The sequence below is a fragment of the Clinocottus analis genome, unplaced genomic scaffold, assembly GCF_023055335.1.
Source record: "Clinocottus analis isolate CAN_PGR_092001 unplaced genomic scaffold, fCliAna1.0.p SCAF_23, whole genome shotgun sequence".
Lineage (NCBI taxonomy): Eukaryota > Metazoa > Chordata > Actinopteri > Perciformes > Cottidae > Clinocottus > Clinocottus analis.
In genome coordinates, this window is record NW_027175965.1 from 3,420,410 (window position 1) to 3,434,303 (window position 13,894).

A 13,894-nucleotide genomic window follows, 5' to 3' on the forward strand; every position below is an offset into this window, starting at 1 on the left:
CTCAACACATTTACAGTTTTTTTCGTTTGCTAAACGACAGTGGGCACAACTGGACTACTTAAAACTATTACAAAATGCAGTAAATAATCTTAGAGCTTAAAATATAATAATGTAATATAGTGAAATTCCCTGCAGTTGTGTCACCTGACTTACTTACTCTTGACTTTTGCAATGTATTTCAAATTAATCAGGCACCCATCCACCTGTATTAGTTTTGGTTATTGTAAGCAAATTTATAAGTGTAGAAATATATTTGTAATTTTTTTTTAAAAAGCACTGTTGGCCGATAGCATTTGCTGTGTTTGTGTAAACACAGTGGCGGTTTCCCTTTTGTTTACATGTTAGTGTTAGTTTGTTGAACAGATGTATTGACTGTTCGAGTAAAAAGACACAGGATTAGCTTCTTTCTCTAAGTTACAAGCAAAGTTGCCTTCAAATCGAGTATTCTTCACTTCACCGGGTTCAGTCTCCACCGTCGCTCCTCTCTGCTCACTCACTGTGCGTGTGTGCGTGTGTGTGTGTGTGTGTGTGTGTGTGTGTGTGTGTGTGTGTGTGTGTCTGTGTGTGTGTGTGTGTGTGTGTGTGTGTGTGTATTTGGTGGAGCTCAACCCGACAGAGAATGTAGTAGTGTGATACTAAATTACACCAAACAAATAAAAAGTACTAATAACATGCATCTTTCCCTACGTTTTAGGAAACGCAAAAACACTCCACAGCATGACAAACTAAGTTATTGAATATTTTAGTGATTTCTTCTTTTCTTTTTGCATTTCACCTTGTCGACTGTCCCCGTGCACACGTGTGCTCTTTTGTTTGTTTGCGTAACTGATCTGGGAAGTCTGAATCTGAACATCTTTTAGACTTTATCAAACTTCCTCATTATGAAATTCGTATTTTGTAATTCCGAGATCTGTTCTCATAAATATGAGCTCTTTTCTTGTGATTACAAAACAGTGACGCATGACTCAGAAGAGAAAATGTAGAGTTATGGAAAGTTAAGTTTCAGTTTCATGAGATGTGACTGTAGGTTTTCAATCCGGGGAAACGAAACTGAAGGAGAAGACAGATCACAACACACACAGATGCTTTCAAAGATTTCACAACACGTCAATATTTTTAAGAGATGGGAAGGTGCAGCCATACAGATAGGTATCTTGGGGTTGAATCTTTTTCCCAGTGTGACGTCATGTGCTGCAAGAAGAATGAAGAGAAAACATAATCACGACATTTAATTGATGAGTCATGTTTCAGACTTATTAGACTCTTGGCTTCAATTCCCGGAAAACGAAAGTCAAGGAGTGTGTTTAAAATACAGTAGAGACATTGACATGCTAATGCCCCGCCTCAGCATGATCATGAACATATAAAGCTGCTCAGCAACATGTCATCATTTCTACCGGAGAGGCCATAACAGCATCACGAGCAGAAACCAGCCGCACTGACTTAGAGAAGTTACTGAGTTGAGGAAACAGCTACATGATGAGGTGAGAAACTGTTTTTGCATTTCATATCATTGTTGGTGTAAATCATTAGTATCATTATGATTTGTTTAATATCTTATCATTGTGTCCTCGAGCCAAAGATTATTACCATTATCCTTCAAGACATTGATGATGTATAAACTCTGCTGTTTCTTCTTCCCTTTCAGTCAGTGCCACAGAGATTATGAACATACATATAAAAATTCTGTAATTTATTAAAAAATTATTACATATCAGTTGTTTTCTTTAAGTTTCACCACATACTTCCAAGAATTTAGTTCTAAGAAATAAAAAACACACCCTCCCTTCTACTACGTCACGGTAATGGGGCAATATCTGAAAATGTAATATGAGATTTGTGTCGAAAAGTGTTTTGCAGTACTCTGTGACGCTCACCTACCAGTAACCAGGCAACACCAAGCAGCAAAATGGACAAATGTACAAAGTTACAAGGTTCATTTGTTCGTCATTTTACAACAAAAGTTTGCACAATGAAATGTAATTCGTTTATAAAATATAACATTGAGTAGCCTATTTATCAACACTTAGATTAAACTAAAAATATAAAACGGTTTACAGTTAAAATAAACATTGAAATAATAGGATGTAATAAATACCACTGGACAAACAATATCTCCACGGAAATGGGGCAATATCTGAAAATGTAATATGAGATTTTGTACTTCATGTGTGTTTAAGATAATTCACACGACATCTCACTAGTTTTATTTAAAGGTGCAGCCATGAACGTGTGGCATATTGGGTTTTAATATTTAAACCAGTGTTGCATAAACATAGGCTATTATATCTTTATGGAGAAAGGAAAAACATATTTTTCTAACCATCCATTCCAGGGAAACAAAAGTAAAGGCAAAAACATACCAGAAGACTTAAACATATAAATGCGTTCAAAGGTTACACAACACATTGATGTTCCCATACGATGGGAAGGTGCAGCTGTAAAATGAACAGACGATTGTCAGACGATTGAAGACATACGATTGTTGTGCATTGTCATGTGTCGGCTACATTGAGGTCAATTAAATACACATCTATGCAGTCCTTGATCCCTCCTCATATGTATGGCTCATGGGATAGAGTGGTCGATTTGTAACCACCAGGTAGCAGGTTCAATACCTTTAGCAAGACACTGACCCCGAGTTGCTCCCTGGGCGCTGCACAGCAGCCCACTGCGCCTAGAATACTAAGTATGGTTTAAATGCAATAATGTATTATTGCAATAAAATAAATAGGCCATGTCCACACCAGTACGTTTCTGATTTAAAAGGCATCTCTTTCGCTACGTGTACACTGAGTGTCCTCACGACGCCAGCGGTTTAGAGAGCCCCAAAAACGAAGGAGTTCGGAAACGCTTCAGAGGACTGATACGTTTTTACTAACGGACGCCTCACAGGCCTAATCCCAATCCCCATCCTAAACCCTCAAGCCCTGAACCCTCAGGGACTTAATAACGTTAGCTGCTAAGTGGTTGAGTGTAACTGGGTGAGCGGCGACTGAGGATCAGTAGTTAGCATGCCCGTCTTTCAATCAGAGGATCGGTGGTTCGAACCCTGGCTCTGCTACTCCCTGTTGTTGTGTCCTTGAGCGAGACACTTAACCCTGAATTGCTCCCCGTTGCTGTGTCTACGGTGTATAGAGCAAAAATGTCAGTTGCTTTGGATAAAAGTGTCAGCTAAATGTAATGTGAGAGGCTGTGAGGGCTTGAGCTGGTGTAAACATGAATAGGACAGTGCTTCTGCAACATCACGTGACATAAAAAAAATATTGTGTACAATTGTCTATTCATTTTATACTTTTTAGTCACTGATTTGAACGTCTTCCTCAGGAGATGAGAAGTCATTTTAAATTATTTATTCACCTGTTTTTGTAAAAACAAAATGTTTGATGAATGGAAAAAAATAAATATGAAATCATTTCGTATTTTCAGTGACTCAGTAACACCTCAAACTCCAAGATAAGAGGAGTTCCCTTTGGGAGCTTGTCCTCTGGGCAATGCAGAGCTTTCAGTCTTTGTTTCTTTGTGTCCTCCATAGTTTATATTTGATCTGTTCTTCTCTTTTCTTATTCAGTTCTTCCCTCCATTGTCCCATTTACATCATTCCTTCCACTACGTCCACTCATTTGCCTTCCTTTATCCTCATCACTTTCTCTTTCAAGTTTTGCTTTTTTACCTACTTCCCTCTGTATGTTGGTCCATATTTTTGTGTTCCTATCTTCTCATACTTCTTTCCTTATCCATTACTTTTTTCATCACGCTTTCTTTTTTTCTTTCCTGTCCATTCAATGGGCCTTACTCCATTTCTTACTTCTTTACTTCCTTTTTTCTTTGATGCCTTTCACATCAGACCCTGTTTATTTGTCACATACACAACTATACACAGAACCTGTAGTGAAATTATTTTGTGTCGACATCAAAGAAGGAGCTAACAGATTATTATTTATTATTTTCTTCCTGGGCATTCAATGTTCCTTACTCCATTTCTATCTTCTTCCCTTTCTCAACAGGAAATGGAAAATGGTTATAGCACACAACAAGCATATTATATGAACCTAGTGATGTCTATTAAATTTTGATATTTTTTTTCCCCATCAGTGCTGCTCAGAGTCAAACAACACTGATGGCAAAACTGGAGGCCCTGCAGTGCCACTTTACCTGGGATATGGAGCCTAACGAGAACAAACTTGTACGTCTCAGTGACGAGCTGGTGGACATCGGCACGGTGGAGGGAAACAGCTGGCTGGGTCACATCTACAACCTGCAGGGGTTCATTCAGTACAAGCTGGGCTCCACCGAAGACGCCCAGAGTTTCTTCAACAAGGCTGCAGAGGCCTTCAGCCAGATGAGAAATGCAGATGACGGTCCCTGGTTAGTGGTGAACTACGGGAACCTGGCTTGGCTCCACCACCACCTGGGAGACCAAGCAGAGAGCGAGGCTTACCTGTCAAAGGTTGACGCCCTGATGAAGAAATACCCACCACCATCGCAGGACGAGCTCCATGCAGAGACCTACGCTGAGAAAGCCTGGACCCTGATGAAGTTCAGCACAGACAAAGAGCTGGTGGCAGATTACTTCCAGAGAGCCATCAGGATGCAGCCGGACATGGTGGAGTGGAACACCAGTCACGTCATCGGGTTAGCGAGGGCCTTTAAACACAACGACACAGGGGTGCCAGCTGACATCTTGGAGAAAATGAGAGTCTCTAAGGAACTGGATCCAGAGAACTTGTACCTCGCTGCTTACTACCTTCAGCAGCGTGCAAAGAAAGGAGAAGACATTGAGGATGAAGCACGTGAGTTGGCCGAAAAGGTTTTGAGAAATCCCGTCAGCAGCTACAATGGTCTGAAAGCGATACTAAGGGTTTACAGAAACTATGTATCTGTTGATGAGGCCATTGATTTGGCAGAGGAGGCTCTGAAACAGCATCCAGATGAGCGTTATCTGAAGAGATGTGCTGCACTCTGCTACAAATGGAAGATCATTTTTTTCCGCGAAAGTCGCACAAAGCAAAGCATGATAGACAGAGCTGTCAGTCTCCACGAGGAGGTGATTTCTCTCTACCCTCACTCTTCACTTGTGAAGAAAATAGATCTTGCAAATGTACATGCAAAGTCCAATCATGGCATGGCTAAAGCTGAGCAGATGTACCAGGACCTGCTAAGAAAAGATCTGGAACCTGCAGACAAACAGGTTCTCTACAACCACTACGCAAAATATTTAAACTTTGATCGACGCGATGAAAACAAGTCAATACAGTATCACATGAAGGCGGCAGCGATACCGGATCAATCCTTCTATCGTGAGAACAGCATCAAAGTTCTGGAGAAGATCAAAAATAAAAGAAGGAACCGAATGTGTGGAGAAATAGAGGAGTTTCTGGAAAACCTGTAAGAGCCATAATGTTTTTTTTTTTTATAACACTTATCCTAAATCTGGGGAGAAAAAAATGCAATGCAAAAAGCTTTTGTATTACCGGAAAAAAATCTGAAAATACTTATCAACGAGACTGACTACACTGTGGACTTTGCCTGCAGGAGTGGCAGCTTGGCTGTGGGGCTCGATTTAAGATTTCAATAAACATGTTTTTTTGTCTTTTTACAAAATGTACCAAAACACTGGCGAAGAGGAAGATCTTGGGTAGAAAATTACAAGAATAAATATGAACAAAATGTAAATCATACCCTAGACTAAAAAGGTAATCTGGTTTGAATTGACATCAAACTCTATAACTAAGCTTTATCCGTTAAAAGGCAGGTGTCTGCAAGTTTTTACATGTTTGTAGTCAATAACAAAAATGATAGAATCCATTTGTATGAGTGTTTTTTTCCCTCTTCACACTGCATTTTAAGTTGATGTCAAAGGTTGACGCCCTGATGAAGAAATACCCACCACCATCGCAGGACGAGCTCCATGCAGAGACCTACGCTGAGAAAGCCTGGACCCTGATGAAGTTCAGCACAGACAAAGAGCTGGTGGCAGATTACTTCCAGAGAGCCATCAGGATGCAGCCGGACATGGTGGAGTGGAACACCAGTTACGTCTTAGCATTATCGAATGCCTCTAAGAATACAAATACAGAGCTGGCGGCTGACATCTTTGAGAAAATGAGAGTTGCCAAGGAACTGGATCCAGAGAACGTGTACCTTGCTGTTTTCTACCTTCAGCAACGTGCAATGAAAGGAGAAAACGTTAAGGATGAAGCACGTGAGTTGGCCGAAAAGGTTTTGAGAAATCCTGTCAGCAGCTACAGTGGTATGAAAGCGATAATAAGGGTTTACAGAGAATATGTATCTATTGATGAGGCCATTGATTTGGTAGAGGAGGCTCTGAAACGCCATCCAGATGAGCGTTATCTGAAGAGATGTGCTGCACTCTGCTACAAATGGAAGATCGTGTTTTTCTATAACAAACACCTTAAGCAAAGCATGATAGACAGAGCTGTCAGTCTCCAAGAGGAGGTGATTTCTCTCTACCCTCATTCTTCACTTCTTAAGAAAGTAGGCCTCGCAAATATATTTGCAAAATCTTACCGCGACATGGCTAAAGCTGAGCAGATGTACCAGGACCTGTTGGGACAAGATCTGGAACCTGCAGACAAACAGCTCCTCTACAACTATTACGGAAAACATTTACGACGTGATGAAAACAAGTCAATACAGTATCACATGAAGGCGGCAGCGATACCGGAGCGATCCTACTATCGTGAGAACAGCATCGAAGCTCTGGAGAAGATCAAAAAGAAAGGAAGGAACCCAATGTGTGGAGAAATAGAGAGGTTTCTGGAAAACCTGCAAGAGCCATAGTGTTGGGTTTTTTTTACAACACTGGTCCCAAATCTGGAGCGAAAAAAAATGCAATGCAAAAAGCTTTTGCATTACCTAAAAAAATGATCTGAAAATACTTTTGTAGTCAATGGGGGGAAAAAGGCGTGACAAAAATCCTTTTAAAAACCTTGTTAGTTGTTAAAAGTAGTACACTCGATTTGTATGACGGCTAAATCATTCAAGAACACTGCTCTTTTAAATAACATCCACTGTGGACATGTCTCAATGTCATTATCATAATTAAATATTACTTGGTTTATAACAATATATCCTGATCAGATGTTGTGTTTATTATATTCCTGTTATGTTTTCTGCCTCTTAGCATTGGATTTTAAGTTCATGTATTAGCGTTCATATTACTCCTCCCAGCAGTATAAGAAATCTGCTGTTCTGTATATGTTAAGCTGTGTCTCAGTTGTACACAATTGCCTTGTAATACTATTAAATATAAAATGTGTACACTAAGAAATCTTCAAGTTGTGTTTTTTTCTGGTAACTGTAAATGACACTCATGTACTCTACACAATCTTGCAGTACTCTACAGTGATGGATGTTAATCAAACTACAGCTCTTGAAAGCTACTGCCAAAGCTACTTTCTGGTGTATTAAACAGGACCCTGTCAGTGTGAAGTGGTCACCAAACAGTACCCAGGTTACACCTGAAGGTGGCAGCAGAGCGGCATAATGCAGGTGTCTCCAGGTAACCGCTGTTCATATCGACACTGTTCACATACACTTAATATATAAGCGTGTTTGAAACAATGCACTCTTAGTTAATATTTGAGTTGATGATAAATAAGGCTTCTAAAAAGGGCATTTAAAAAAAATACTTTTAAAATTGGATGTAATGCATATTTTTTGGGAATAATAACTTTTCAAAGTGGTTAATTGTATTTGTATATATTTATGATGTATGTATATATATATATATATATATATATATATATATATATATATATATATATATATATATATATATATATATACTTTAACTACGAGGGGACCACTGACGTACTGAGTTATTGAATATTTTTGTGATTTCTTCCTTTTTTTGCATTGCACCTTGTCGACTGTCCCTGCACACTCGTGTGCTCTTTTGTTTGTTTGAGTAAGTGATCTGGGAAGTCTGCATCTGAACATCTTTTAGACTTTATCAAACAGGCTAAACCTTAACTTTTTTTCTTTATAATGAAATTTGTATTCGGTAATTATGAGATCTGTTCTCATGAGTGTGAGCTCTTCACTTGTGATTACAAAACAGTGACACATTACTCAGAAGAGAAAATGTATTGAGTTATGTTTCAGTTTCATGAGATGTGGCTGTCGGTTTTCAATCTGGGGAAACAAAACTGAAGGAGAAGACAGATCACAACACACACAGATGCGTTCAAAGATTTCACAACACGTCAATATTTTTAAGAGATGGGAAGGTGCAGCCATACAGATAGGTATCTTGGGGTTGAATCTTTCTCCCAGTGTGACGTCATGTGCTGCAAGAAGAATGAAGAGAAAACATAATCACGACATTTCGTTGATGAGTCATCACACTTATTAGACTGTTGGCCTCCATTCCTGGAAAACGAAAGTCAAGGAGTGTTTTTAAAATACAGTAGAGACATTGACATGCTAATGCCCCGCCTCAGCATGATCATGAACATATAAAGCTGCTCAGCAACATGTCATCATTTCTACCTGAGAGACCAGAACAGCATCAAGAGCAGAAACCAGCCGCACTGACTTAGAGAAGTTACTGAGTTGAGAAAACAGCTACATGATGAGGTGAGAAGCCGTTCCTGCATTTCATATCATTGTTGGTGTAAATCATTAGTATCATTATGATTTGTTTAATATCTTATCATTGTGTCCTCGAGCCAAAGATTATTACCATTATCCTTCAAGACATTGGTGATGTATAAACTCTGCTGTTTAGTCCGATGTTTCTTTCTTCTTCCCTTTCAGTCAGTGTCACAGAGATTATGAACATACATATAAAAAGTCTGTCTTTTACTTAATAAGTATTACAGATCAGTTGTTTTCTTTAAGTTTCATCCCACACTTTCAAAAATATCATTCTGGTGGAGAAATGTTAAATGTATTTTATTTTCCATATTCATACTCATGTAATTCTGTGTTCTCCTCTGTGGCTCAGACCTTCCTTTCATTTTCTTCCTTCCTACCTTCCTTACCTCTTTCAAACATCTTTTCTTTCTCCCTTGGGTGGCTATCAAAGTTATTTTGTCATGCTCACTTTGGAGGAAGAAAAATGTTCATGCCACCAAAGTATGGACCACTCATGCCACTGATGGGTATGGCGCCCAGGACCACATCAATATTAATATTCTTTATCACTTTGTGTTGCGTCTATTTCTCTTTTTAACTACTGAATTCATCATAAAGTGCAGATTTCTTTTATCATTTACTAACACTTACATGATATTATTAATAATCTATAGTACGAATAGCATACTAATGAGTTACTGAGTAATAATGCTTTGCAAATGATGAATTCAGTGTTTAGTCGTGTACTTATTATAAAGTGCTACCGCTTGTTCTCCTCTGTGAATCACACCTTCCTTTCCTTTTCTTCCTTACCTCTTTCCGCCATCTTTTCTTTCTCCCTTCTGCCCACTTTTCCTTCTCCACCTGCCTGACTCTATTTATTCCTTACTCACCAGCAGCATCCTACCGTTCTTTATTAATTTATTTATTCATTACTTACTTTGTTCATCTTTGTGTTTTCTTTAAGTTATTGTTTCTTCTTGTCCTCCATGGTTTTTATTTTGTCTGTTCTTCTCTTTTCTTATCCATTCCTTCCCTCCATTGTCCCATTTAGCTCATCCCTTCCACGACGTCCATTTGCCTTCCTTTATCCTCATCACTTTCTCTTTCATCTTTTCCTTCTTTACTTACTTCCCTTTTCTGATCCTATACTTTTTCTTTCCAGCAGTATGTTGGTCCATATTTTTGTATTCCTATATTCTCATAATTCTTTCCTTATCCATTCTTTCTTTCATTATTCCTTCCTTATTTTCCATTCGATGCGCCCTACTCCATGTCTCATCCTCCCCTCCTATCTTACCTTACTTTCTTTTTTCCTTGCTGCCTTTCACATCAGACCCTTGTCACATACATGTCCATACACAGAACCTGTAGTGAAATTATTTTGTGCCAAGTTCAAAGAAGAAGCTAACAGATTATTATTTATTATAACGTGGGTAGATCAAATCAAGCATTCTGATTGGTTGAGATTGAGTCACGGGGTGTAGTTTATTCAGCCATAAAGTGCTGTACAACCTGTTTACATTTACCAGAGCGTTCCATATCAGTGCGCACTCAAAATAACAGGTCGATTTAAATTGTGCGACCGTTAGTTGTCATTTAAAGCTTGACAGTTACCAAACATGTCTAGCTGAGGGTCTATATTGCGCTTACACTATACGTATAATGATAATGACATAACAATGCTGCTCCATTAGGTAAGACAAGAGGGCAACCACTTTATTCTTGTCTCCCTTTTCCCACTCTCCCCTCTTTCCATTTTCCCCTCCACAATAAAAGCCCCAGCTGTAAACACATTTATTGCTATGCAACTGACACACATGGAACTCTACCCTAGAGACTATTTTCTCTAGGATATTGAAATGTGATACACAACGTTTGGTGGCTACAACTATTTTGTGCTGAAAGGCAGCTACTATTACTGTTGATAATGCCGCAGGTAACCGTATTATAAAAGCAATAAGGTACTCAAGGCAGTACTGTATCTATAATAATGTACACTTCAAGGGTGTTGTTAGGCCCAACGGGCAGCGAAGGTACATTATTCACGATACAGTACTGCCCTTTGTACCTCATTGCTTTATTATTTCCTTCCTGGACATTCCATTTTTCTTACTCCATTCCATTGATCCTCCCTTCCTCAAAAATGAAATGAACAATGATTATACAAACATAGCACGCCGCCGAGCATATTGTACAAACCTGGTGATATCTTTTAATATTTGTTATTTTTAATCCCCATCAGTGCTGCTCAGAGTCAAACAACACTGGTGGCAAAACTGGAGAACCTGCAGTGCCACTTCACCTGGGATCTGAAGGCCAACGAGACCAAACTTTTATATCTAAGTGACAAGCTGGTGGACATCGGCACGGAGGAGGGAAACAGCTGGCTGGGTCACATCTACAACCTGCGGGGGTTCATTCAGTACAAGCTGGGCTCCACCGAAGACGCCCAGAGTTTCTTCAACAAGGCTGCAGAGGCCTTCAGCCAGATGAGAAATGCAGATGACGGTCCCTGGTTAGTGGTGAACTACGGGAACCTGGCTTGGCTGCACCACCACCTGGGAGACCAAGCAGAGAGCGAGGCTTACCTGTCAAAGGTTGACGCCCTGATGAAGAAATACCCACCACCATCGCAGGACGAGCTCCATGCAGAGACCTACGCTGAGAAAGCCTGGACCCTGATGAAGTTCAGCACAGACAAAGAGCTGGTGGCAGATTACTTCCAGAGAGCCATCAGGATGCAGCCGGACATGGTGGAGTGGAACACCAGTCACGTCATCGGGTTAGCGAGTGCCTTTAAACACAACGACACAGGGGTGCCAGCTGACATCTTGGAGAAAATGAGAGTCTCTAAGGAACTGGATCCAGAGAACTTGTACCTCGCTGCTTATTACCTTGAGCAACGTGCAAAGAAAGGAGAAGACATTGAGGATGAAGCACGTGAGTTGGCCGAAAAGGTTTTGAGAAATCCCGTCAGCAGCTACAGTGGTCTGAAAGCGATACTAAGGGTTTACAGAAACTATGTATCTGTTGATGAGGCCATTGATTTGGCAGAGGAGGCTCTGAAACAGCATCCAGATGAGCGTTATCTGAAGAGATGTGCTGCACTCTGCTACAAATGGAAGATCATTTTTTTCCGCGAAAGTCGCACAAAGCAAAGCATGATAGACAGAGCTGTCAGTCTCCACGAGGAGGTGATTTCTCTCTACCCTCACTCTTCACTTGTGAAGAAAATAGATCTTGCAAATGTACATGCAAAGTCCAATCATGGCATGGCTAAAGCTGAGCAGATGTACCAGGACCTGCTAAGAAAAGATCTGGAACCTGCAGACAAACAGGTTCTCTACAACCACTACGCAAAATATTTCAACTTTGATCGACGCGATGAAAACAAGTCAATACAGTATCACATGAAGGCGGCAGCGATACCGGATCAATCCTTCTATCGTGAGGACAGCATCAAAGTTCTGGAGAAGATCAAAAATAAAAGAAGGAACCGAATGTGTGGAGAAATAGAGGAGTTTCTGGAAAACCTGTAAGAGCCATAATGTTGTTTTTTTTTATAACACTTATCCTAAATCTGGGGAGAAAAAAATGCAATGCAAAAAGCTTTTGTATTACCGGAAAAAAATCTGAAAATACTTATCAACGAGACTGACTACACTGTGGACTTTGCCTGCAGGAGTGGCAGCTTGGCTGTGGGGCTCGATTTAAGATTTCAATAAACATGTTTTTTTGTCTTTTTACAAAATGTACCAAAACACTGGCGAAGAGGAAGATCTTGGGTAGAAAATTACAAGAATAAATATGAACAAAATGTAAATCATACCCTCTAGACTAAAAAGGTAATCTGGTTTGAATTGACATCAAACTCTATAACTAAGCTTTATCCGTTAAAAGGCAGGTGTCTGCAAGTTTTTACATGTTTGTAGTCAATAACAAAAATGATAGAATCCATTTGTATGAGTGTTTTTTTCCCTCTTCGCACTGCATTTTAAGTTGATGAAAGACCATTTATATTACTACTCCTATAGCACTCTATGAAATCAGCTTTGCTGTTTGCCTTTGGGTTGTGAAATTTTAAACTATCTCATAATGTATCAGTTCATTTGATGTAAACTAAATATTACAACAAAAAAAATATGTTAAGCTGTGCCTCAGTTGTACACAATTGCCTTGTAATACTATTAAATATAAAATGTGTACACTAAGTTGTGTTTTTTTCTGGTTACTATACATGACATATATGTACTTTACATAATCTTGCAGTACTCTACAGGGATGGATGTTAATAAATCCACAGGTCTTTAAAGCTACTGCCAAAGATACTTGTTTTCATCTTCTAGCAAGTATCTTTTGTGTCCAGTGACTACCACATTTTAATTTTGTGAATGTGTTTTGTATTCATAATAAATTATATATATATATATGGGGTTGGGCACGTTAACGCGTTAAAAATGTGTTAACGCAGAGGGTCTTATCACTGCCGCATAGGTGCTGCACTTTAAACCCCTACCAGGCGGCATAGTTCAGACCTGGGCGTCTTACGGCCCGCGGGCTCTCCCAGTCTGACCCCGTGAGATCAATCAAAAAAGAAAAATAAATATATATGATGCACGTTATAAATGCAATACATTGGGACTGCTTTTACTTTGAAGGCGATTTGCTTAATTATTGAATTTGGTGCATAATGCGATTAATCGCAGTTGATCGCAGAAAAAACATTTTTTCAACTTTGCCCAGCCCTTGCATTCTATTGGCCAGGTTTTTGTATGTTAAGTATCCAATTTTACATTTTAACTAATACAAATAATGTATTATTTACATTTTAGTTATCAACAATAACTTGTATTAACCTATTCTTTATTGCTTTAATAATTAAGATTGAAACCTTAACCATTGAAATCACTCGTTGCTCATCACCGGTCTTCCACAAGTTGCAATTCTCACAGCTATGAGTACTATTAGCCGCCATGTTTGTTGTTTACGTTCATAATGATAATTTTGGGGGAGTGGCTCTCGAGGTTGAAGAGATGAAGAATCTGAGTCTTTCTCGCTAGATTTTGCAATGTTCCAGTGCTGCTACTTTCACTGGAAAAGAGTTGGCTTTTTTGAGGGGTTTGATAACTTTTACAATGTAGCATACTGTTGCTAATTTCTCATTATTACCAACCCTTAAAACTATTAAACTATTAAATGAAATAAAAAATCTTAGAGCTTCAAATATAATATAATATAGTAAAATTCCCTGCAGTTGCATCACCTGACTTACTGGTTGCGCCTCTTG

The 13,894-nt window shown here is 39.2% G+C and overlaps 3 protein-coding genes across 3 annotated transcripts; all 3 read left to right on the top strand.

The window, feature by feature from the left end:
* Window positions 1-1,413: 1,413 nt before the first annotated feature.
* On the top strand, window positions 1,414-5,392 carry LOC137793644 (interferon-induced protein with tetratricopeptide repeats 1-like). The gene is made up of 2 exons (XM_068589916.1): window positions 1,414-1,484; window positions 4,096-5,392. The coding sequence occupies exons 1-2, from the start codon at window positions 1,477-1,479 to the stop codon at window positions 5,390-5,392; spliced, it is 1,305 nt and encodes a 434-aa protein (XP_068446017.1). The 5' UTR covers window positions 1,414-1,476.
* A 461-nt stretch (window positions 5,393-5,853) lies between these two features.
* On the top strand, window positions 5,854-6,804 carry LOC137793617 (interferon-induced protein with tetratricopeptide repeats 1B-like). The gene has a single exon (XM_068589885.1). It carries the CDS (start codon window positions 5,854-5,856, stop codon window positions 6,802-6,804), a length of 951 nt encoding a protein of 316 aa, XP_068445986.1.
* A 1,795-nt stretch (window positions 6,805-8,599) lies between these two features.
* On the top strand, window positions 8,600-12,146 carry LOC137793779 (interferon-induced protein with tetratricopeptide repeats 1-like). Its single transcript, XM_068590134.1, has 2 exons — window positions 8,600-8,604; window positions 10,850-12,146. The coding sequence occupies exons 1-2, from the start codon at window positions 8,600-8,602 to the stop codon at window positions 12,144-12,146; spliced, it is 1,302 nt and encodes a 433-aa protein (XP_068446235.1).
* The last annotated feature ends 1,748 nt before the right edge of the window (window positions 12,147-13,894 follow it).